At 34.3% G+C, this 24979-nt stretch overlaps 1 protein-coding gene across 4 annotated transcripts in view; it reads left to right on the plus strand.

Annotated features, from left to right (window-relative positions):
• The first annotated feature begins 3809 nt into the window (after positions 1-3809).
• Positions 3810-24979, plus strand: part of LOC127956417 (dedicator of cytokinesis protein 4) — an 85112-nt gene continuing 63942 nt past the window's right edge. For all 4 annotated transcript variants that reach the window (XM_052554291.1, XM_052554294.1, XM_052554292.1 and 1 more), the window contains exon 1: positions 3810-3994. In XM_052554291.1, coding sequence (XP_052410251.1) covers positions 3958-3994 — 37 coding nt within the window. In that variant the 5' untranslated portion in view covers positions 3810-3957. The remainder of the gene's footprint in view (positions 3995-24979) is intronic.

Consider the following 24979-nt stretch of genomic DNA (forward strand, 5'->3'; position numbering starts at 1 on the left):
GAAAGAAGAACAGATAAGACTTCACATGAGCTTCAGCCGCGGCTCAGATGTGCTGAGGGTTGCTGGCATGTTCGCCACATGTTTGCATGGACGCATGAAAGGAGGAAGAACAAAGATAGCTGCTCCTCTCGTCCTCCTTCCACGTCCTCATCTCTGCATGTGTTGTGTCTCTGAGAGTGTGGAGATACGGGGATCAGATTCTTCCAGGCTACAGATCTTTCAGCTTAAAAGAACCACGCATACTATTTTCCGTCCACTTAAAATCTTGTTTATTTATTTATTTGTTTGTTTAACACCGTTAGTGACTCTATTTAAAAATATTTTTGTTTAGTCTTTCATTTTTATTTATTTATTTGTATTTACTCACAAAAAATTAATGGCATTTAAGTCATTATTGGTGACTTTATTGTAAAAAAATGTTTTTATTTAATTTATTGACACACTGAAATAAAGAAAAGTTCTTTCTTTCTTTTGGTTTTTATTATTTTATATAGTTTTTTATTAACACACTGAAATAATTTTAATTAAGTCATTACTGGTAACTTTTTCAAATAAACTAATATTAACCATTTTATTATTTTTAATTTCTTAGTTTATTTTATTTGTTTGTTTGTTTATTAATTAGTTTTATTTACACACCAAAATATTGGCAATTAAGTCATTCTGGTGACTTTATTATATATATATATATATATATATATATATATATATATATATATATATATATATATATATAATTAATTTTTTTAGTCTTTATTTATTTATTAAAACTGAAGTAATAGCAATTCAGTCATTACTAGTGATTTTCTCTCTCTCTTAGTAATCAACCCTTCAATAACCATTGCATTAGAAATCAATCAGTGACATCAGAAAAATGCAGCAATATGCTGTGTTTTCCAGTTTTTCATAAGCAAATTAATCATCCAGTAAAGCACTGTTGAGTAACCCACAGGAACTGTTTTAAACTGTGTCTTAACCATCCGGCTGGAGTGCAGGACACTCAAAGTTTTGCAGAGAGAAAGAGAGAGAGAGAGAAGGTCAGGACAGGACAGGACAGGAGCAGACTGTAAAGCTCCAGCATGTGTTTAGTATGCATGGCTGATTGAACCCTGTTTCTTGGATTCAGTCTCTCGCACGGTGGTCTCTCCTGTGACAAAGACATACAGTCTCTGCTTTCAGACCAATGGAAACATACTTTATCATTGTCCACGAATCCAATACATGCATGCCAGGTATCCTGGTCCAACTTTGACTGTGTATTTGAGTAATACGAAAACTAGGCTACACATTATTATGTCTCAGTTGTTCTGTGGGGCACATTTATCATTTATGTAACACAGTTCCTGTCCTTGAATTTGATTGGCTGAGCTGATTGTGTTTTCACTGCTTCTCTTTGCAGGCTACATTGCTATGCCACTAGGTGGCGACAAGTGACCATTTCATAATGAGTGATGCATTGAATCATGCAAACTGATCTGTTAAAAAACTCATTCATTCAGGAGTGAAACAAGTCAGGTTTTTTATAAATGAGTTATTGAATGATTCACTCAATTGATCCTTAATAAAAAAAAAAAATCCTAAAAAAGTAAAAAAACCTTATTAATGAGTATTTTGTTAGATCATTTACTCAACCGATTCATTCAAAAACACTGATTCATTCAGGAATTAAACAAGGGAGCTTTTTCTTTTATAAACGTCATTGAGTCATTCACTCAACCGATTTATTTAAAACACTGATTCATTCAGGAATGAAACAATAGCTGTCTTCATAAGTGATTTGGTCAATCGTTCACTCCACCATGGTCTTGTGGGGAAAAAATAGAGAAAAACAGTGTAAGAATATATAAATAAATCATAAAAAAAAATTAGATACTAAATAAACTATTAAAAATAAGATATAAAATGAAGGATTAAATAATTATTAGAATAAATAATACATTTAACAATGCATTATTATAGTGATAAAAACTATTTGTAACATATTTATCCAGGGTCCATGGCCTGCACTTTACTATGGTACACCCATACTTGTCTTTTAAGGAGAATATGAGTAAACAGACTTTCAGCTTAATCTGTTTTGCAATTAAACACTTCACACAAATCCTTTTCCTCACTCTCATCCTATTTTTCCTCTTTTGTGTCGCATATCAATGCTTTATCCAGGGCTTTCTCATGTTTTCATTCTGCCTATATATGGAATTATGTTAGTACACATGTGACTTGGGCATTAAACAATGTGTTTGTTTAGCATAGTACCATTTTCTTTCTTCACAGTGAGTTAGATTTAACCAGAGGAGATATTTCCACCTTGACAGTGAATGAACATACAACCACTGTCACTGACTGTCCATCGATGAGCTTTAATCCTTCTGTTTTACCATAACAGCTGTTAGGTGATGAGACTGTGTATGCTCTGCTTTTATTTTTTATTTTATTGAAGTAGGACATCTACTTCCTAGGAGTCTTTTTCCAAGCAAGACTGAATTTCACTCTCGAAATTAATGTTACCTAAAAGACTGACTCATTTCTAGATGTATGCATAGATTCCTCATAACAGAAATAGAGGCAGGATGCAACATTGAATTAGTGCAGATTATTATTAGATTGGAAATTCAGATCAAATCTACACCAGAGTCATTTACGAGAACCCTTTGATTCTTGCCTTTTTTATCTCATGCACAATACACTGTACGAGTAAAGGGCTGTGATTGAATTCATTTATTATTTATTTATTTCTATGTATGTATGTATGGTCTTGCATTCATGAATCTGTAATGCATCATGTATACTGGTAAAAATAATTATTTATTAATGCTTAGACTGCAAAGGGGTTTATGGATTATGCCATATTAGTGCAGATATTATTGTGCTTGATGTCTTAGTAGGAATATTTGGTAAAGATGTTTGAAAACTTTTTTTTTTTTTAATTGGTAGAGGTTACACATTTAAACTTTAAATAAATTAATGAATAAATTCTGTATACAAATATTTAATCACATAAATATTAAAAAAGGAACATAATGAAAGTGATATAAAATTCAATACAGTTTAAATAAATAATAAAAAAAATATTCACAAAAACAGAAAAAAAAGATGAAAATCTGAAGCCTCGTGTTCTTGATATAACCCTTCATTTCAGTAATATTATGGAGGTTCAAATTACTCAAAATTAAATAATTAGATAAACATTGAAATGAATGAATGAATGAATGAATGAATGAATGAATGAATAAAAAAATAAATATTTAGTTATTCATTCATTTATTCATTCATTCGGTAATTTATTTATTTAATTACATTCATGTAACAACAATGGAATCCATACTTATTTATTTAGTTATGTAAAATGAATTGTGGAAGAAATAAATAATTGAATGAATGAATGAAATAATGAATGAATGAATAAATATTTGTTTATACATTTAATTATTTAATTACGAATTTAACGATTTATATATTTATTTTATTTTTAGTAATTTGGCCCTCCATATAAAATGTCATGTTATAAAAAAATAAATGAACAAATAAATAAATTTTCCAAAAAACAAACAACAACAGTCAAATTAAATAAATTATTATAATAAAAATTTAATAAAAATCTTCAATAAAAATCTTAATTTTACACTTTATTATTATTATTATTATTATTATTATTATTATTATTATTATTATTATTATTATTATTATATCTTTCTGGTCTAATCACTATCGTTGTTCTGTTTCGCACACGCCACGAAACTACATTTCCTATCATGCAACTCGGCAGCTGCACCGTGGTCGCGCACTGGTTATCAAACGCGCGCCACCGTGTCTCGTCTCATACAGCGCAGTTCGCTCGAGCGCTCTGAACAATGACTGTGCGAGAGGATGATGTGAATCTGGACAAATGAGTGATTTAACATCAATACTGCACACCGCGTTGTTTTGTACGCTTTTCTCACAACATACACCCTGAATATGTGGATTCCTACGGAACACGAGAAATATGGAGTCGGTAAGTTTGCTGTTTATTTCTTGACGCGACTCTGTTACTATTGAATCAGCGTTGTAACGTTACCACACACCGCTACGGCTTTCACAGACTGTTTGTTTTTTTGTTGTTTCTATAATCAAACCTGCTTGGTTTGTTTAAACCTGTTTGGAAAAGAAACTAGTGTTTCCTGACTTTGTTTGGGTGACTGAGATGTTTTTGTTATACATACGGTGTGTTACTGAGTGGAAATGTTTATATTTGATCATATTCACGTACTGTATAACTTAGTGCATTTCCTCCACTGGGTTTCACCCATTACTGGTCTTTTTGAGACCTCAGTGTTGTTTTGCCAAAAGTGCAATACAACTGTGAGAATCAATGCTAGGAAGTCATTTAGTCGCTGCAAAATAAATGAAGAGCGGAGAATGTGTTTTGTGAGCTGTGTTGTAATTCATCCGCATATGTGAAATGAATTGTGTTGTGTAGTACGCCAGCATGATCTGAGTTTCATGAACGTTTTATCTTGCATATTTGAGTTGAAATTGAAACTAATGCATGCTCTTATACTGGATTGGTGACATTTGGTTAGATTAGGTCAAGTGAGGTTTTGCACCATTGTCAAATCGAGATTTATGTCATCTGGTGGATGATATAATTATACAGTGAACAGTTCAAATGGATGCATGTTCCTGTCTTCAATCCGTTGATTTGTGAAAACTAGATTATATATATTTATATTGTTATAAATAATAATAAAAAAATGCATGCACACACACACACACACACACACACACAAACAGTTATTATATGAAGTGTTTGAATTAAAACTGATATGCAAAAAAAATAATTAGTTAGGCTATACATCTAATAAATTTTTCCTCAGTATTATTGCAATACAAAATGCTTTATAAATATTTTATTACTCATTTGATTTGTTGTCAAAATGGATGCACATGTATTTTCATTGTTTTATTTAGTTATATTTGCATTTATTTCATTTAATTTAAAATATTAAATTTGATTATTTTGGCACATATCTTAAATGGTTGAACTTAAATTGCATTGGGAATCAAGTTTCTGCATTGTATCAGTAGACTGAATATTTACTGATATTGTTCAAATATTTATAGTAGTATTTGTCATACCGATTATCTGTCTCTATTTTGCAGTTGTGAAGGTCACAAAGTTTTCTGAACTCCAGAGAAGCGTTAAAATGATTCGACAGCGACAGACCTACCTGGTCATTTCATGCCATTTTGATTTTCTTGATAATGCTGCTTTGATTTCTTCTGTGATATGTCGGTTTGGTGGTTGGTTATCAAGTGTAGGTAGTCACAAGGCTGTGAACTCAGCGTTTCCTGTTGGTTGTTTGCCAGCTGGATGAGGGAATTCATCAGTTTGATAAATGTATTCAGAGCTCAGAGATTGTAACCAAACCAGAACCAAATCTGTGGGAGAAAGAATGCTTGTTTAAGTGAAACCTAATGCCTTCTCTTCAGGGTTCTTGTCTTGAGGTGATTTCTCTGAGGATTTTGTCATCTTTTGTCTGTTACTTTAAAGTGGGGTTCACACCCCAACAGGGATTTTAGGTTTTATATCCAGTGGCTTCAAATTTTTAGTGTTTGATCTTTTTCCAGAAAAAAAAAAATCCATGTTGTAGTGTTTAATTGGAAGCTGGCGAGTGGTGCTCGTATGTAAAGTAGTGGAAAAATGACTCTCAGCCACAGATGAAATATGAATGAACTCCCACAGTCCCTGCAATAAGACGCCAATTAGCCCTCAATTGGATTAATTACAGCTAATTAAATCAAGGCAACATCTGAAAATCCAGTTCATATAAGAGTCTCAATGGCCCTCCTTTAAAGTTTTTCACCTGCTAACAGGAACTAAGAAGAGTTCATCTTTTTTGCCCTAATGGTTTTTTTCTGACAGCCGTGGCATTTGAGGAAACGGACACAGACGCTGAATGGGTGGAAATACCCACATTTTTGTAGGAACCTTTTTTTTTGTGCATTTCATCCTTAGCTGTCTTCATTTCGCAAGACAAATGTGATTAACTGCGAACCTGAAATAGATCGAGGGGTGGAATATGACTAACTTTTGAAACTATTTAAACTCCTCAGGATATTGAATCATTCTGCCTTGTTCTAACAATTTTTAGAAATGCAAAGAAAAAAAACCCCTATGCCCACTCATTTGAGTAAAAAAAAAACACACCCCATTGCTGAAGCTGATAGTGTTTTGTGTCAGGCGACAATGTACGCCATATTGGACTCAAATCTAATTTAAACTAAAAATCATATCAACTGAGTTTTCACAGCAAGAGCATGTCTGGATGATAATTCACCCCAAAATCCAAATAAAAAAGAAGGCTAAAAGTTTAAGAAATTTAAGATTTTGCATCATGAAAATTCTGCATATTTTTAAATAAAACTTTCTTGTAGTCATGTTTGTTTGAGTAAATATTATATACAAAGGCACATTTAAATTCATAAATTCTTATTTGCTGCAGTTAAATTGCATTATATTTGTTCATAATAATAATAATAATAATAATAATAATAATAATATCTACATTCCCCCTCTTTAAATTCTCATTACAGTAATGTGTCATAACTGTAAAACTATCTGTACATTATGAATTATTTGTTATAAAAAGTCCAGGCAGCTTGATTTGGATTAGTTTGCTTTTTTCCCCTTAAATTTTGTGTGGAAATGTTCTAAAAATTAGCAACATTTTCTTTATGCTGTGTTTTAAATCACTTGATTTAAATAATAATAAATATCCACATTTCCATTTTAAAATCCTCACTTTGTTTTTTTCAAATAAAACCCAATGAAAAGCGAACACAGCCCATCATGAATGATTTGGAGCAGAGCCACCAGAGGGGTGCTGTCTGAAGTGCTCTTGAATGCTCAGTGAACCCAGAAGAGCTTTGACTGGGATGTTCTGGTGTGTGTTTTCATGAAGGTGTGTGTCGGGCCCGGGGCTAGCTGTCGTGCTGAACTTGTTTCCTATAGTATTCGATCCCCCTGGGACAGTGGAGCGGGCGAGGGGGGTTAATGCCGTGTGGAAGTGACCACCCAGTGCAATGCCCTGTGGGATTAGCAGGTTGTTGTGGAAGAACAGCTGGCTGTTCCTTCATTGTAGAAAATATTCTGGAATGACCAGAGCCTAGGGATCTGAGGGGGTGGGGCCTCTTCATTCACAGGCCACGCCCCCAGAAGAGCTGACAGAGTAATTTAGAAGGACCATTGGGAGGTCAGATAATATCCCGTTTCTGTCATGATTCAGGCTCCAGATGAGGAAATAACAAACATATACTTAATACTAACGCATGTATAACACACAGATATTAAAGTGCACATGATTATGTACTGGAACACTTTTGCTCCAAGTTGTGTCCTTCCAATGTTCTGGCATTTTTCATGTAGGTTTTTCTGAATATCTAGAGAGCAGAAAATCATAGACTGGTCTTTTTTTTTTTTTTTTTGTGGCCAGTAAGCAATGTCCTAAAAATGTATCAAAACTCCCTGAAAACTAATTAGCTTCAAGGTCTCTTATAAACTGGTCTGGAATATCATATACTGTATGCAATTTCTTCTTTATTATTATGTGAAAATTGAGTTGCACAATAACCGTGCATTTATGAACGTTTAATATGCATGAAAGTATGAATCCAGTCAGGTATCAGAAACCCAGTTGTTTAAGGGATCGATTTCAAATGAAGATATTAAGGAAAAGCATGTAATGTTTTGTAATTATTTTACTATATTATACAAAGTACTATATATTTATATAGTTTATTGCTTATTTGGTATAATCTATTTGCTTATTGTTTTAACCTGTGTATCTATTTTTATTTCTGCCAAATTCTAAATGCCGTCTACTGTATAAACCAGAAGCTGTTGAGATGTCATCAAAACACCTTGTACATCTTTTCACACCTCTTATGATGCAGTTGTGGAAATAATCAGCCAGGCAAATCAGAACAGTCTCTCTTGCAAAGACCAGATCCTTTCTGAAAACCACAATCCCCCACCCTTTGAAACTGAAGCCTGGTTCTTTCCACAAATCCTGTTATTGATCCTAAACTAGACACACTCCTCCCGACCTCATAATCTTTCTGACCTTTGACCTTCCCTTCACGGTGCACACAAACAGGGAGATTATTAATATGCAGTCGGTGGCTGGAATGTGGATGTAATTAAGTGTGCCGCTGAACGCCTCATTAATGCATGTGTGAATAGGGATCATGCGTGAGGGAGAAGTGGATGTGAAGAGAAGGACGTTCGTTATCTGTGCTCTTGGCAGGAAGGAAGGCTGCTGGTGTCTGGCTCAGACGGCGCTACAGATACGGCTTTCACTGACATCTGTTAAAGGACTAGTTCACCCAAAAATGAAAACACAGATGTCATTTACTCACCCTCATGTCTTTCTTTTGTAATGTGAAACACAAAAAGCGAAACAACTTAATTAGCATATTGTTATTTATATTAATTATTTATTATGTTTATGCTTATTATTTATTCATTATTTATAGTTAGTCTTTATAATTTAAGTTGTTATTCACTAAATATCTGCCCATGGTTCATCTGAGTAATTTCCTTTCAATGTATCATTTGAATCGGGTGATTTGAGATCACAAAATCTGAATGATTTGTCAACTCATTGACTAAATTATCTCTTTTAAAGGAGTTTTTTCAGTAAAGTCTTTTAAATCACTTCTATGATTCATTTAGTCATGTATTCATTTTGGATAATTACTTTGTCTTATGTACTTTCACTAAATTGATAGAATTTGTAAGTTGATATGAACAGTTCCTTTTTAAATCATATTTCTGCCAATTGCTCCACCGTTTGTCATTGTTGGACAAATCTCCCCAAATTCACATTATCCTTACATGCTGGGCCGCTTGAACTGTTTTCCTTCTGTCGTCTGCACTGTGTCTGAGAGTGTGTTTGAGGATGACAAATCCAGCTGTATACCCTGGGCTCCCTTTAAACCCACAGTGGCGGCATCCTAACAAGCCAAACATATGTTTAGACACGGGATGCCGAGCTTTTGCCAGTTCTTCCGTGTTCCTCATACCCACAGAGTTGTTTCTCATCAAGCCGTTTTCATCACGGCTGATGCCTGGAGTTTCCTGTATCCCACTGCTGGTTCTTCCTCTGTAAAGATGCTTCTGTGATCTCTGCTCACCCTGACCCTGATGTTAAAACTGTTAGGAGAGACTATGTGCTGTAAACATGGCACACAGAGGTGCTGGGGTGTTATTATGTTGTAATTTTGCTGTAACCCAAATTATACGTATCATGTTTTTGCCATGGGTGTGTATGCAGACGATGTGTAATAATGTATTCACTACTTTCAAACTGTTAGATGTTAATGTGATCGTTCACTCAAAAGTGAACATTAGCATCATTTGTTGTCCTGCGAGAAGCAAAAGTAGAAAAATAATCTTTTCACACAGTGCAAGATCATGACGATTTGCAAATTTAGTAGTGGTCGACTGATATATTGCCAATGGCAATATTTGGCATTTTATCATTACTGGCATGGGCTGATAAGTTTGTTCTGATTAGCTGATATGTAGGACTTTTATTTTAAAAGTGTGCAAAAAATGATACATTTGCATTATTTACTCGCCGTCATGTTGAAAGTGCAAGTAAATTACAAATTGCCAATGTCTGACAAACTCTAAAAAGGTCAAAAATGCACCATAAAAGCATCATAAAAATGGTCTGTATGACTTGTGCACTATATTCCAAGTCTTCTGAAGTCATATAATAGATTTTGTGAGCAATAGACTGAAATTTAAGATGTTTTTGACTGTCAATGTTCAATGTTTCCTACATGTTGCGTCCAAGATCCATTGTCAATGATGCTGGTGAAACATTTGATTTCATTTTTTTGGCTGGTCAATCCATTGTATGACGTCAGAAGCCTTGGTAGATGTCATATTTTACTTTTATTGTGCCTTTTTGCCCTTTTAAAGATGTCCAGTGTGGTCGCTATAAACTGTAAGCTGAGTTTAACTGAAAGAATAGCAACCTGAAAAGACAAGAGGGTCAGTAAATGATAAAAAAAAATCTACATTTTGGGTGAACTATCGCTTTAACAGACAGTCAGTTTTTCCTTCTAGTCCAGTTGGAACAGATTGGATGAGTTTTTTATATCTTTCGTTCCAGACACTTGCACACATGTACGTGTCTCGACAGATTTTCTCCGCTCTGTCCGTGGGGAAAATGAACTGAAAGTGGACCTGAGAGGCCATTAGCTGTTATCTAAGCTGTCAGGGATGCGATACAGCATTCGTATCCTCGCCTGACTGCTGCTGTCAAGGCAACCACACCAAATTCACTGCTTTAACATATCTTGCTAAGACTAGCTGCCACACTTTCTCATGCACTTGATGTTGTGTGACATCTAGATCACTTTACCCCTAGTAAGGCCAGGACTGGGGCAGTGCTTCCTCTCAGGGATGCTGTGGGATTCCTGTTTTCCCTTATACTTTATGCATTTCTTCTTACATGTTGACAGCAGGGTTGTTAAAATGTTTTCTGCGTGTCGTGTGAACCTGTATTGACCTCACTGATTCGAGATTTAGTCACCTGTGCATTGCTTTGGTTTATGGCCGTTACAGAGAAGACGATACACAGAACCCTTCTTGAATAAACGCACTTCAGGTTCTAAAGTTTTCATTTATTTAGTAGTTTGGAAAGAAGTAAATATCTTAAACTTCATGTCTCTTGTATTCATGTGTTGTTTTAAAGGTGATTTATGAAACGGATGGTTTTGACTGAATTTTGATGCGATGATGTTATTTGTATAAATGTTTATATTATATAAATTGTAGAAAAATGTATGCATTTATGTAGCCTATTTTTTATGTATATTTTTTATTTAGTGTAGTTATTAAGTATAGTACAGTTTTTATTTATATAGTATTAAAATATAAATGTTGTGATATATTTCTCATTCCAAAATGTTTAAATACTTGTAAGTGACTTAATTTAAAAAAATATTAAAATACATTTATGTATCAAAAATCATAAATGTAAATAATAAATAGTATTGTATTATTACTATAACATACAATAGAAATAAACCATGAGAGGATATGATTTTTTAGCATGGTCAATGGGTTTTAGAGAAAAATGCCACATGAACAAGTGGTACAACTGTAACACGTGGCTTATTGCTGTACTATGCAACATCTTTTATGATGATTGATAGATTGTTCTTAATCGCTGACAGCAAAGCGTGCCATTTCTCTAAACTCGCATTTCCTTACGGGATTCATTAATTTCTAAATGATTTGTTCTTTTGAAGCCCTTTGCTTATATGCGAAGAGATTCGGCTGGATTTGAATTAATCCTGTAAATCACTTTCATTCCCTTCTCTCTCATCATTTGAAGTCAGTTCGTCCGGAGAGGCGAGTTCTCCTTTTTCCTTCTCATCATTGATTGAATGGGGTCTGCTTAGCATTCAGGAGGCAGCATCCGACACAGTTTACGAGCATTCAGGGATTTCCTCCTTTGCCACAAGCCCTTTGTTTTACGTTCAGACACTTTCTTTTGCTCTTTAAATGTGTTTATTTCACAAACGAGATCTTTCTTGTTAAATATGAAGATAAATGCTATCAAAAAAGATGTTTGCATGACACAGATTTGTCACATTCTGATGCTGGATTGCCCCAGCGGCGAGCATAAGAATCTGTTTTGGGCCCGTCCTTTTGGCCACTACGGAAAGCAGCCTGGATCAGCTGGAGACCCAGATATTTGGGGCAGATCCTCGCCTCCTGGTAGTCCTCCACCTGGCGTCCTTGTTTGACTTTCCTCAGGGTGTAAATTAAGCCTTAAATGAAGTGCCACTCAGCGACGACGAATGTAATGTATCTCCTTTGTGTGGCCAAGTGGCTGTCTTGGGTTCGTTCGGCCCGCTGGGAGTCGAGTGATACGGTGATTAAATGCAGACGGCTCTTTTATAATGACGGCCTGATGGTGGGTCTTCTGCTGTCTCATGCATTCATGACGGACGTACAGGAGAGATGACAACCAGAATTGATCAAAACGGTCATAGTCTACTTCTAGAAAAACTCAATAATGCAAATGTCACTCTGTTTTTAGAGTAGAAGTGGATTTAAAGGGACAGTTCAACCAAAAATTTTACTTCTGTCATTATTTACTCACCCTCAAATTGGTCCGAACTTGTATGAGTTTCTTTATTCAGTTGAACACAAAAGAAGTTATTTTGGAGCATGCTGGTATCCAAACCGTTGCCGGTAGCCATTCACTTTCATAGTATATGAAAATAATTACCATGGAAGTCAATGGCAACCAGCCGCTGTTTGGTTAGCAGCATTTTTCATAAAGGTTTAGAACAACATGAATGTAAGTAAATGTTAGGTAAAGTAATAAAGTAAATAGTTATAGCATATTACATTTCATAATATGTTTTAACCCATCTTTAAACCTATACAGTTCAAGATCTAGCTTCAAAAAACTTGATTAGTACTTTAATAAGGACAATCATTTAAGACAAATGGGCATTTTAGCATGAGAGGCGACAATATGCAGTTAGTTTAAAATAAGAAAGCACCTCTTTCATATCAGCGGCTTATTTTCTTTGTTGTGCCCTGATGGTCTGAGTTTTGTGGTTGCTAGCGCAGAGGTGGGTTAGCATAATGAGCAAAGATGCTATAAATACTGACTTGTAAATGGGGCACGCTACATGTCACATACATTTGACGTCCTCTAGCAGTTGACGTTAAACCACACTGCATTTTGCTTTCTGTGGAACAATACTTAGCACTGTTAAAATTAGACCGCCACAAGGGACCACCACAGTGCCTCAGTCTTGATGCAATCTTATAGTCATAGTCAGTTATTTTTTCCATATTCACAGCCATATTCACAATTTTGTAGTAATGTGCATGTCAGTCAATGTGTTGAGGCCAATGTGTTTATTAAGACTGGCGGTTTTAAAAATGAAATTTATATCAAATCTATCTGTCTGTCTGTATATCTGCTGTGTGGTTTATATATAAAGTTATAATGACATATAATACTTATAACTAGATATGTACTGGTATTCGGTAATGCAATATATCACAGTAGTGAATAGGTATGATATTGTTATCGTGGACACTTCAAAATACTGTGAATAATTATTTATTCCAAATTATTCTAGTTTATTGAATGCATTTAAAGAATACTTTTCCCATCAGCCGGTTGAAATGCACAACAATGCATTTATACAAGCACATGTAAACAAGCAGGTATGAGAAGCGTATTGCGTAACACACTTAATAGGCTATATATTTTCAAATATTTTTTTACATTTTTAATCTGGACTACAGCATGCCCTAGATATTGTTTGAAATTTTTCGATTTTTTTGTTGTTGTTGTTGTTGTTTGTTTACACTTTACATTAAAGCTCCATTAGTTAGCATTAGTTAAATTATTAGTTAAGATAAACTGCCAATGAAAAATAATTTTAGATAATTTTAGTCTTAGATAATTTAAATGTTTAACAACATAAATTAATTGAAATAATATTTAATTTTATACCAAAAGTTGCAACTGTGTTTTTTTAATGAACCAAAGCTAGCATGAACTAAGTTGTGTCTTTTCACAAAGATTAATAACTTTGGTTGCAAATGTAGCTATTGCTCATTGTTAATGTTAATGCATTAACTAAGATTAACTGAGATATTATTGTAAAGTGGCAACTATTCATCTTTATAATTCTTTTGCACTTTAACCGGTGTGAATTTTTTTACTTTATACATTTTTTGTTTATTGCTTTATTGTATTTTAATATTCAGTTCTTTTTGTTATAAGAAAAAAGGTATTGATATACTTGTTATACTTTATTATGACAACTTTTTTTTTGCAACTAAATTCCAATATCGTGAAAATACTGTGTACCGTGATATATATTAGAAGTAGTATAGTATAATATTTTTTTAATTTGATAAGTTATATATATTTTTATGAATCGTATTAAACTAACTTTTGTTTTTATAGATAAATATTGAAAAATAAATTTACAAATAGGGATAATATTTGTTTCACAACTTTCCATGCTTTAATGCTTTAGGCACCTGTGAATTTGGATCGTAGTCATCTACAAAATGAACCTTGAAGTGAAACTTAACCTTAAAGTTCACAGGTTCATAATCGTCTTTGAACCTCACCATTATGCTTCATGATTGCTCTCAACCCTCAAAGGGAAAGCTGTGGTTGGGACGGCCCCTACCAGGCATTTACCTGTGAGAATCCAACCATATTTCAGAGGAGACACTAACCACAGCCTCCCATCTGGATGTGAGTGTTTGGTTTCAGCGTCACTCCTCATTGGACGAGAGGTTCATTTGGCATTCGAGTCCACTGCCCTAAAGGAATTCTGGGACAGTTGGGCATTTGGCCCAACACCTCAAACCAACCCCAGCTGTTATTTATGCAAGTGTGTTTACTCCATTGTTTTACGTGCACTGACAGCGCAATAGCTCACTAAAGTTTTAATTCCCATGATGCATCGGGTCAGGAAAAGGTCAAATGCTTGCACAGATGAGGCTTTGCTGTTGTGTTTGTGCTGGGAAGGAGGAAAACAGGCCACACACCCCTCCCCATATTATTCCATCTTTTCTAGAAGACTGCCAGCTTTTACACCCTTCACACCTCGCCTGTCGAGCTCCATGCTGTTTTCTATCAACTTTATTTAATTACAGACATGTTTATAGGGTGTAAATGGCTGCTGTTGACCCACTTCAGGCAAGAAACTGGGACACATTTTTTTTTTCAGCCTTCATTTGCTCCACTCGATCAATTCAGTTGATACGGAGGCTAGGATGAACAAATTAGACAAGCTAGTTGCATTCAGAGGCACTGTATGCAGATACACTGTTTAGTCAGCCTAATTATGTTGACTTGAAAAATATTTATGTTGCTTCTTATTATAGGAGCACTGATTAATTTGAGCGTAGTTTTAAAACATTTTGTTGTTTTTGATCGCTTCCACTGTCTTCATCTGTAAGTGGCTTTGGATAAAAGTGTCTGCTAAATGAATAAATGTAAATGTAAATAAAACATGTTAGCAATGTGCTAATTCATGATAGCTAAATGTTAAACATGATATTGTGCTAAAATTTGTTATTAGCATGCGAGCATAATGTTAAAGCATGTTAACTCATGGTGGCAACGTGAAAACATGTAGGCCTTTCATAATTAATTCATAATAACATTTTAAAGCATGTAAGAAACATGCTAGCAATATGTTGATGGTCGCAATATGTTAAACATGATAGAAACATATTACCAACATGCTTATTCAAGTTAGAACAATGTTAGAACATGTTGCCAACTTAAATACATTAGCAACATATTAAAACATAAGCCATTTGTTAAATGTTATTAATGTTCTAGCAACATGTTAGTGCATGCTAGCAACATGCTAAAACATGCTATATAGACATGCTAATTCATGCTAGTAACATGTTAAATCATTCTAGTAATGTGTTAGAAATTTTAGCCCATGTTTTTCTAACATGTTTGAAATACGTTACACTTTTAGATTACAAAGCTATTTCAAAAATTCACTTACTCAAGCCAACATAAGTGTTTGTCCCAACAAACTTTACCATCTAGTTGGAATCTGTTATCATGCATTTTAGAAACCACTGGGGCTAGTTGTCTTTTTCTAGTATGCCGTAATCTATTTGAAAATATGCAGCCAATATGTGCAAAAATCATTCGTTCACTGATGGAATGAGAAAAATGTGGTTACTTGTGGGGGAAGAACTGAGTGTTATCAGTTTTTCTGGCATACTTAGGCCGTTCTTCAACCTTGTGCAGTAATCCTACATGATCTGTAAACGGCATGCGCCGCCTGGCAAAACAACCAGGCATTCGAATCTCTCGGCTTGAGTGGCATTTGAAACCACGTGCATCATTCAGAGGTCAGCTTTAACATGTGCAGATTTCCACAGCTTGTTTTTATCTGCTTGCACTGTAGACTCTTTTTCCTGACATTTTTCGGGAAAGGTTTGAAAATAAACACCGTTGGTTTCATGTATGCGTAATCCAGAATTGGATAGATTTGTATTTAGTGAACGGGCAGGCACCATCTCTGTTGAATGTGATGTTATTCCTGCATCCCAGAGAGCTCAGGAATATTAGGACGGGATAGGAGGCACTTATTGATTCTCTTAAGCTAAAGCAGATGTTCTGGCCGCTCCTGGCGTGCCAGTGGCTTAGGACTCGGTGTGGGATGAAAAATTCTCCAAAAAAGGGAAAAAATGAGTGAGAGTGAAGTCCATTAGACGTGCTTTTTACGCCACTTCACTTTACAGCTCAACTTGGAAAAGAGTATGATGTTTTGGCCATAAATCCACCTCAGAAAGCCATGCTGGATGACTGCGGTGTTCCTCTCGGAATTTGTCTGAAACTTGAACCCAGTGTTACATATTTAGCCCAGAATATATAAAAAATAAAATGCAGATACACTGTTTAGTCAGCCTAATTATGTTGACTTGAAAAATATTTATGTTGCTTCTTATTATAGGAGCACTGATTAATTTGAGCGTAGTTTTAAAACATTTTGTTGTTTTTGATCGCTTCCACTGTCTTCATCTGTAAGTGGCTTTGGATAAAAGTGTCTGCTAAATGAATAAATGTAAATGTAAATAAAACATGTTAGCAATGTGCTAATTCATGATAGCTAAATGTTAAACATGATATTGTGCTAAAATTTGTTATTAGCATGCGAGCATAATGTTAAAGCATGTTAACTCATGGTGGCAACGTGAAAACATGTAGGCCTTTCATAATTAATTCATAATAACATTTTAAAGCATGTAAGAAACATGCTAGCAATATGTTGATGGTCGCAATATGTTAAACATGATAGAAACATGTGTTCCTCTCGGAATTTGTCTGAAACTTGAAGCCAGTGTTACATATTTAGCCCAGAATATATAAAAAATAAAATGCAGAACGAGTTAGCAGACTGTCAAGTGTGATATGGTTTTCTGAGTTTTTCACACTCTTTTGTGTCTTGTTGAAAATACGCATAGCTAATATTAAATAAAATGAAATAATAATAATAGTTATATAATTGTGCAAAGCTATGGTTAACTTAATATAAATTGTAACGTTTTATTGATACAAATAATAATAATTTTGTATTGTTTAAACAAGGTTAGGGTTAATAATAATAATAATAATAATAATAATAATAATAATTATTATTATTATTATTATAATGTAGTATTAGTAAATAGAAGCATTATTATTAACAACAACAATAACAATCATAACAATTTAGTTTTATGAAACAATTTTATTTAGCTAGAATTGTATAATTGTGCAATGTAGTAGTAATAATAATAATAATAATAATAATAATAATAATATGAATTAAAGTCTTAATAATAATAAAAACTATATTCAAGTATTGTTATCTATGCCATTATATTTATTGTATTATATTATAATTGATAAATTTATTAAAAAGTCTAATCGATCTCATTCGTTTGTTATGCTACACATTTAAAAAGTATTTTTCCAAACAATCATTAATAAAAAATTATTAATTACAAGTTATTTTACAAAGAGCCAATTACTTTGAAAAGTTCACCGTTTGTTAAATAAAATGTGTGTGAATCACATTATCAGTCTATTTCGGTTTGTGCTACAGATACGACATTAATGATGAAACCATGTAGCTTCTTGTGCTATTAACCATCTGATTTCTTCAGAAAATGTAAAATGGGTTAATTATGTAGTTTGTCATTTATCTGCATGTATGTTATTCTGTATTTTTGCTCCTTGTTGAGAATGACTGTTACTCTGATCGATGTTGCTCCTAAGAAACGTTCTCCAGACACTTGCGCTTCTTCTCGACAGAACAAGCGTGTAATGCCAAAACAAACAAATGCTGATGGGGCGTTCAGTAGCGGTGGATCTCATCGTGATAACAGGACTAGCTGATGCGTGACTGATGATGCTTCATGTTTCCCTCGCTCGTGCGCGCTTCTCCTCGCTCTTGCTCATGGATGGGTAAACAGCAGCACGCAGGCTGTCTGATCATCTCTCTGGAACGGCCTGGAGTTAAAATACACAGATAACACAATGTACAGCTGCCGGCGAACCACAAAACACTCACACTGCCTTCCTTCCTCTCTCACAGGAGTTTATGTGTCACTGACCACACTTATCTTTGTCACAATAGAAAAATCACTAAGTCTACATCCTTCGGCATGGGCTTTTGCAACTTTGATACTAGCAAATTGCTAAGAAAAATAATAATTTTACGATTGATTGAGGTATTAAACCTTAGCTTGTTTTCAATATGAGTGTCTGATGTCATTAAAAATGAAGGGTGCTGTTTTTAAACATTGTTCAAGTTCAATAGCTGATATGCAGAACGGAAATGGTTCATAAAAATGGTAGTAATGATGCTAATAATAAAATTAAATGAACACCTGCAATTTTTTTTATTCTATTTATAGTATATTTAATTTACAACAGGAATAATAATAATAATAATAATGTTACAGTATTTGTCCGAGATACAACGGTTTGAAAATCTGAAAAAAAAAAAAAGCTTAATATTGAGAAAATCGCCTTTAAAGTTGTCCAAATGAACCTCTTAGCAATGCAAATCACTTTATTAAAAAAGTGATTTTTGATATATTTATGATAGGAAATTAACAAAATATCTTCACGAACGAGAGAATTTTTGGCATAAAAATAATTTTGACCCACCTCTGTGACTAATGACTGGTTTTGTGGTCCAGAGTCACATTTGTTTTGGGCTGTCTAATCGTTACCTTTAGAAAATATATTAAAAGTTTTCAGGAAGCATTTAACACAAATCCTTTCAGGAATCAAATTTAGACATTTTATTAATTAAATAAAATACTTTAATTTATTTTATTTTAGATTTTTTTTTTTTATCATTTCTTAAATATATTTTTTATTTAATTGCTTATTTTTATATATAATTTAATTAGATTTTAATTTGATTACTTATTTATTAATAAGTAAGTAATTCATAATTATTTTATTGATACCAGGAATCGTGTGGCTTATTGTGCTATTACTTTATTTTCTTCATGCAATGTAAAAATCTGCATGCATTATTTAATAGTTCTGCATGCAAGTCCGTCGCTCTGTTAGTTTTTCAGTGCGGTTCATGTTGACGTTGTCCTGACCCAGAACTGGGGCAGCTGTCTGGAGAGTAATTGGCAGTGTTGCAGTCGAAACACATGCTGCCCTTCAGCTCCACAATGCCACACTGACTCTGCGGTCCGTTGCTGGACATATGGACGGCCGAGTGCGTCACATGACTGATGGGTTCACCTGTTACAGCCGTGCTCCACATCAGCAGCCTCCGATCTGACCTGCGCTCACTGATAACCAGTGCTTTTGATTTGGCCTGACCTTGTTGTCTTGTCGTCTTTTGCTGTCCGACAGCATAGATGCTTGTTTCGAAAAATAATCGCAGATTCAGTCTTATTGCACTGATGAAACACGCTCCAGTGGGTCTCGAAGCCTCTGCTGTGAAGACCACCATCTGGACCACAGAGAGAGAGACACGTCCACATGCTGTTCAGCGCTGTCTCACTCTTCTTGGTCTCTTGCCTTTGGTGTCTCGCTGCTCTGTGAAGCGCGCTGTGTGTGTTTGTGTGCTCAGGTGTGTGTGTGTTAGTGAAGTGAATCTGCTCATATCGTACTCCTCAGTGAGAGTCATCTTTCTGTCCTCCATTAAGCTATTGTGACATAGTACTCTACTGCTGAATGGATAAAGCATGTTAGTCAGTTGTGTGAGCAGTGTGATTGGCTGAATCCGTTCTTGGTTTGATGGTGTTACAGATGCAACAATTACAGTATCATTTTTGGATTGAGTTTGATCGATTAAATATGTTTTGTATGCCACTCAACCTTAATACTTGTTATTTATGTATTTTGGTAATCAGATTCAGATCACAGTCTCATAGTATATTAAAAAACCAGAGATAAATACACACATGATGCATTGCTTTAAAAGCCTTTAAAGTCTGGTGCAGGAAGCCAGTACACACTAGAAAAGTCACATGACTCAATATGAATTTCTGAAAACCTGAAAGATATTTCTGTTTTGCTAATTTTCTATGGTCTGAAACCATTTTCATGAGTCATAAATGCTTTCAGGACTCAAAATGTAAATTAAATTAAATTAAATTAAATTAAATTAAATTAAATTAAATTAAATTAAATTAAATTAAATTAAATTTGATTTAAGTTTATATTTAACTTATTGTTTCATTTTTTTATTTGACCTTTCCTTGTTTTATTAAATGTTATAATATTTCTTATTTTATTATATTTTAGGTTTTCAGTATTAGATTTTGTCCATTATTTTCTGTTCTAGAATATTGTAGTATTTGTTTATTTTTTGTTATTTTATTGATATTTTTTGGCTATATATCATTGTCATCAGACGACTGAAACAGCATTCAGAGATCACTTAGAGACAGATTTTGACCACATTCAATGTATGTGGAACACAGAAATCCATAAACAAGTAATATATAATGTGGCTATAGAGAATCATCATCTTGCTGTTTTTATCCATGTGCATTACTTACATTTTTAATATAATTTTTTTTTTTAAATTATCTGTCAGTATTTTTACCTTTTGCCAGCGTTAACTGCATGTATCCTTCACTTAGCAATGAAATCGACAAGCGCTGGTCTTTTATCAAAGTTTAATTGTAGGAAATGATATGAATGCACACATAAAAGAAAATATTGATTCAAGGACCTAAAGTGTTCATGCAATATAGTGAGGATAAAAAGTAGCATTTTATTATACAGCTCTGATGTTTTGTCACTTCATTGATTTTGTTCCATACTGTTTAACCAGCAAAAAGTGTGTGTCATTTTCTCATGATGGACATTAATTAGTTCTTCCGCTCTGTGGGTGGAAAGTGTGTCGTTGATGGAGATGTTTGGAATAATAGCGGTGAGCAGATGTGATGATGAAGATGGTGATGATAATGACCGTGTGACTGTGATGAGATATGGATTCCATCCTCTGGTTAGAGTGTGTGTGTGTGTGTGTGTGTGTGTGTGTGTGTGTGTGTGTGTTAGACTGGTGCGGTCTGTGTTCTCTTTCACATCTCTGCATGGGTGCAGCCGTCGCTCATGGAGGAGTGTGTGTTAAACAAGGTCACCACAGCGGTGGAAATGTTTCTGGTCATGGTAAAACATTGACTATGCAAGAAAGACTGGTTTGACCAATACCAAAGGCCACATAAAAGGCCAGTGTGTAAAAGCAGTACATGAAACACAGCTTGATTGATTTAAACCTTTACTTTCAACTTTCCCTTGGTAAACAAGCCTCAAAAGCTGTTGTCTGCTGCAGAATGCCCGTAAACATTAGAAAGGTCATGTGACCGTCAGTACTGACCGTATGAGAATGATGGCATGGTCCTGGTCCTGAGGCGAGGGTCTCGGCTAGATTAAAGGGTGTGATGTTAAACTTGCCTTCTGGTCTCAAATGTTTTTCAGAACTATTTTATTTTATTAATATTGATAAATATTCTTTAAAACAACAACAACAACAACAATAATTATATATTTTTAAATTGATTCCATTTCATTCTAATTTAACTTTTTTTTTTTTATATTGATAAAAATGTATTTGTTTATGTAATAAATATTGATACTAGGGCTGGAACTGAAATATCTGTTGTCTGACATTTATATTTAGGTTTATAAGTCAACATGCAGTGCGAGTAATTTATGAGAGTAGGAACTGTGAAGCGACAGCAGCGTGTAATTGTCTGAATATAAAAAAAATGACTGTAAGAGAAGACTGACTTTTAGCACAGTGCATGCGACTCGTGTTCCTGCAGAGCATTACTGTGATTTTATTCGTCTTTATTATCTTTATTGTTTTAATTTTTGATCTGGTGTTCTAAACTATATTCACTATGTAGCCTACAGTGATTAACAAATTTATTAAAACAAATGTAAGTCTTTTAACCAATTTTGTAAGGTTTGTGCCACTACTGCTCTTAACTAAAGCCCCTTTCACACTGCGATTCTGGAAAATAAAATCTAAAACGACAATAACAACAGCAATTATTTTTTATAGTATTATTATTATTATTTTTTTTATTGAAACAATTTTTGCTGTCATGTAAAAGCAAACTAATTTGAATTTGTACATATAAAAAGTATCCATAATTAATTAATAAATAACATAATGATAACTTAAATACATTTATCTGCATGTAATAATACCCATTTAATTCACTGATGAAAAGGATGAAAGGATTGATGAAAAGAAGTATTAATTATTATTTGTTGATTGACACTTTAATAAAGGTTTGAGGAAGGGGTTAAACAAGTTTAATACTCTCTGCTCCTCAGGATCTGGTGTTGGAAATGGTGATATGGCTGCAAAATCTGTAATAAACTTGTATTTCAGATCTGAGGACCTCAGAGTTTCATACGGCCGGATCTCTCTTATGAGAAAGAGGCCAAGTATCAGGAGGATTTTGAGGAATATAGAAGAATAGAGAAGTGAAACTGTTTGGTCCCCCTAAATGAAGGAACCATGCGAAGAAACAATGCATGAGTGGTCGGTAATTTGAGCTCTCTGTCAGAGCACAAAATCATGAAAAAAACACACATAACTATGGCAGAGGAGTCTAGAAAAGCTATAGTGAATATAGATGTGAATCAAAGAAACTCCAATGTGAAATCGAGATGAATTATCCAGCAGTGCTTTTCCAACGCTTAGCATTTAAAAGCTTTAATCTAACATTACGGCAAAGGATCGCATCGCAATTGCTCCACACACACACACACACACACACACACGGGGCTAAAGAAGCAGAGAGCAGATTACGGCTCTGAATGAGGTGAAGTGGGCAGCTTAAGAAGTCTGACCTATATTCTGATTGAATCAGAGTCATGTATGATTTACTCTGGCCTGTGGAGACACCGCTTGCTCCTGCTCCTTCATTTACATCACACTTACACTCAAAAACACACGTTTTACAGCCCCTGCAAGGGCTTTTGACTCTCTTTTTGATTTATTTTATTTTTATTTGTAAACATTTTATTATTAATTTGTACTTTTTTTTTTTTTTTTGCTTTTTTTTCTGACTTTTTAATGAAATTTTCATTAAATGTAACTGTTATTTATTTTACTTTTATTAGTCCTTATTTTCATTCTTTCATTTCTTTTTTTATTTTATGCTTTTAATTTGTATAATTTTATTTTAAGTATTTTATTTGATTTAGAATTTTATTTTACTCTCAAAAAGTTTTATTATATACATTTTTATTTGCCATTTATTGACTAATTTTGTCCTCTTCAAGATGCAATTCACATTCATATTGATTTGATGTCTTTATTGTTGTGTCTTGCCTGTATTGGACGGCTCTCGATGGTCAACACACACAATACACCGCTCATCTCAAGAAAGAGGAGAGTCTGTGATTATTCTCTTTGTGGGACACCAGTGATATTTCTCTGACCTTTAGATATCTGAAACACAGATAACAGGCAATTCACAGCAAGCGGCTGCTCGCCAGTGGCTTCATTTATTTCTGATAAACAGAGCAAACCTGCTCTTACAGGGCAGCTAATGTCAAAGGCAGTATGTGAAGGGAGTGTGTGAGCTCTTTTGAGTGAAGGTGCAGCCCACAATGCTGCCCAAATAAACCAAACACCTGCTGGAGGACTGAGAAGTGTGAATGTCTCACGAGGGATGTGACTCAGATTATTGTTAATGCCGAGAGAGAGAGAGAGAGAGAGTGTGTGTGTGTGTGTGTGTGTGAGTGTGTGTGTGTGTGTGTGTGTAGGGCTGTGCGATATGGACAAAAAAAACCTATCACGATTTCTTGATCAGTTTTGCAATTTCGATTTTAATCACGATTTTGACACACACAAACATGCCTTGCAGTCATAAATGCATTCAGTATAAATTGTAAACATATTTCCAAAAGAAAATCAATGAGAGCTTTATCAAATGTCTTTAGAACAGACATAAGTCAAAATAATCACTAAGTAAATATGTCGAACAAAATGTCTAGACATATGACAAAAAAAAAACAAAAAAAAATTTTTCTTTTCTTTTTTGCCATGCATTGGTCATAAAGCTCACTGTAGCGGTGCCTCAGGTGCTATATGTTTTGCCCAATATATTTATTGCCCAAGGTTTACACATACTCAGTCTGCAGTGCGTATACAGTAAGTTATGTGTACGTGGCTCAGAAGTAGCAATGAGAGCGCATTATTGTAACGTGAAAGCACATTAAAATAATGTGCAGATTTCCTTTGCTCTGTTAACAAAACCAGACGCGCATGCTCAGATCATAGACTGTATAAGGCTCAGATACACGCTGCCTTAAAACGTGTCTCTTTTCACTCAATCTGTGTCTTGTGCACTCACAAGACACTTTATTAAATATTTTCGCACCTTTCTATTTATAACCTTTTGTGTTCTCATCTTTTACCACGTGCAGTGTGAACGCTCAGATCTGTTAACATGGGCTCGAAAAAAAGGCTATGCATCACAGATAGTGTGTGTGAACCTGGAGTTAGGCCTATGCCCAGTCTGTTCTGTTCTCGCGCTCCACTTAGGCGCGCTGCATTCTGATTGTTTCGTATAGCGTACTGCGGGGAGGTCGGGGCTGCCGAAAATCATGCTATAAAGCGATTTAGAAGTCGTGCACACTCAATTCGCAATTTTATCGCACAGCCCTAGTGTCTATCTGCATCTGTTGTCTGGATGCTGTGAAGCAGTACCTGAGTTTCTGGCAGACCCGAAAACTGTGCTGATCTTGATTTGTTCTTAAAATATTAAATTATTTTTAAATTATTTTACTTCTATATTTTGTAATTTTATTTTTGTATATTTTTATTATATTCTTTTTATTGTATCTTTATTATTTCTTTCTTTTCCCACTCATTTTCTTTTAATGTTACCCTT

The sequence above is a fragment of the Carassius gibelio genome, chromosome B4 (genome assembly GCF_023724105.1).
Source record: "Carassius gibelio isolate Cgi1373 ecotype wild population from Czech Republic chromosome B4, carGib1.2-hapl.c, whole genome shotgun sequence".
In the NCBI taxonomy this organism is placed as follows: Eukaryota; Metazoa; Chordata; class Actinopteri; order Cypriniformes; family Cyprinidae; genus Carassius; species Carassius gibelio.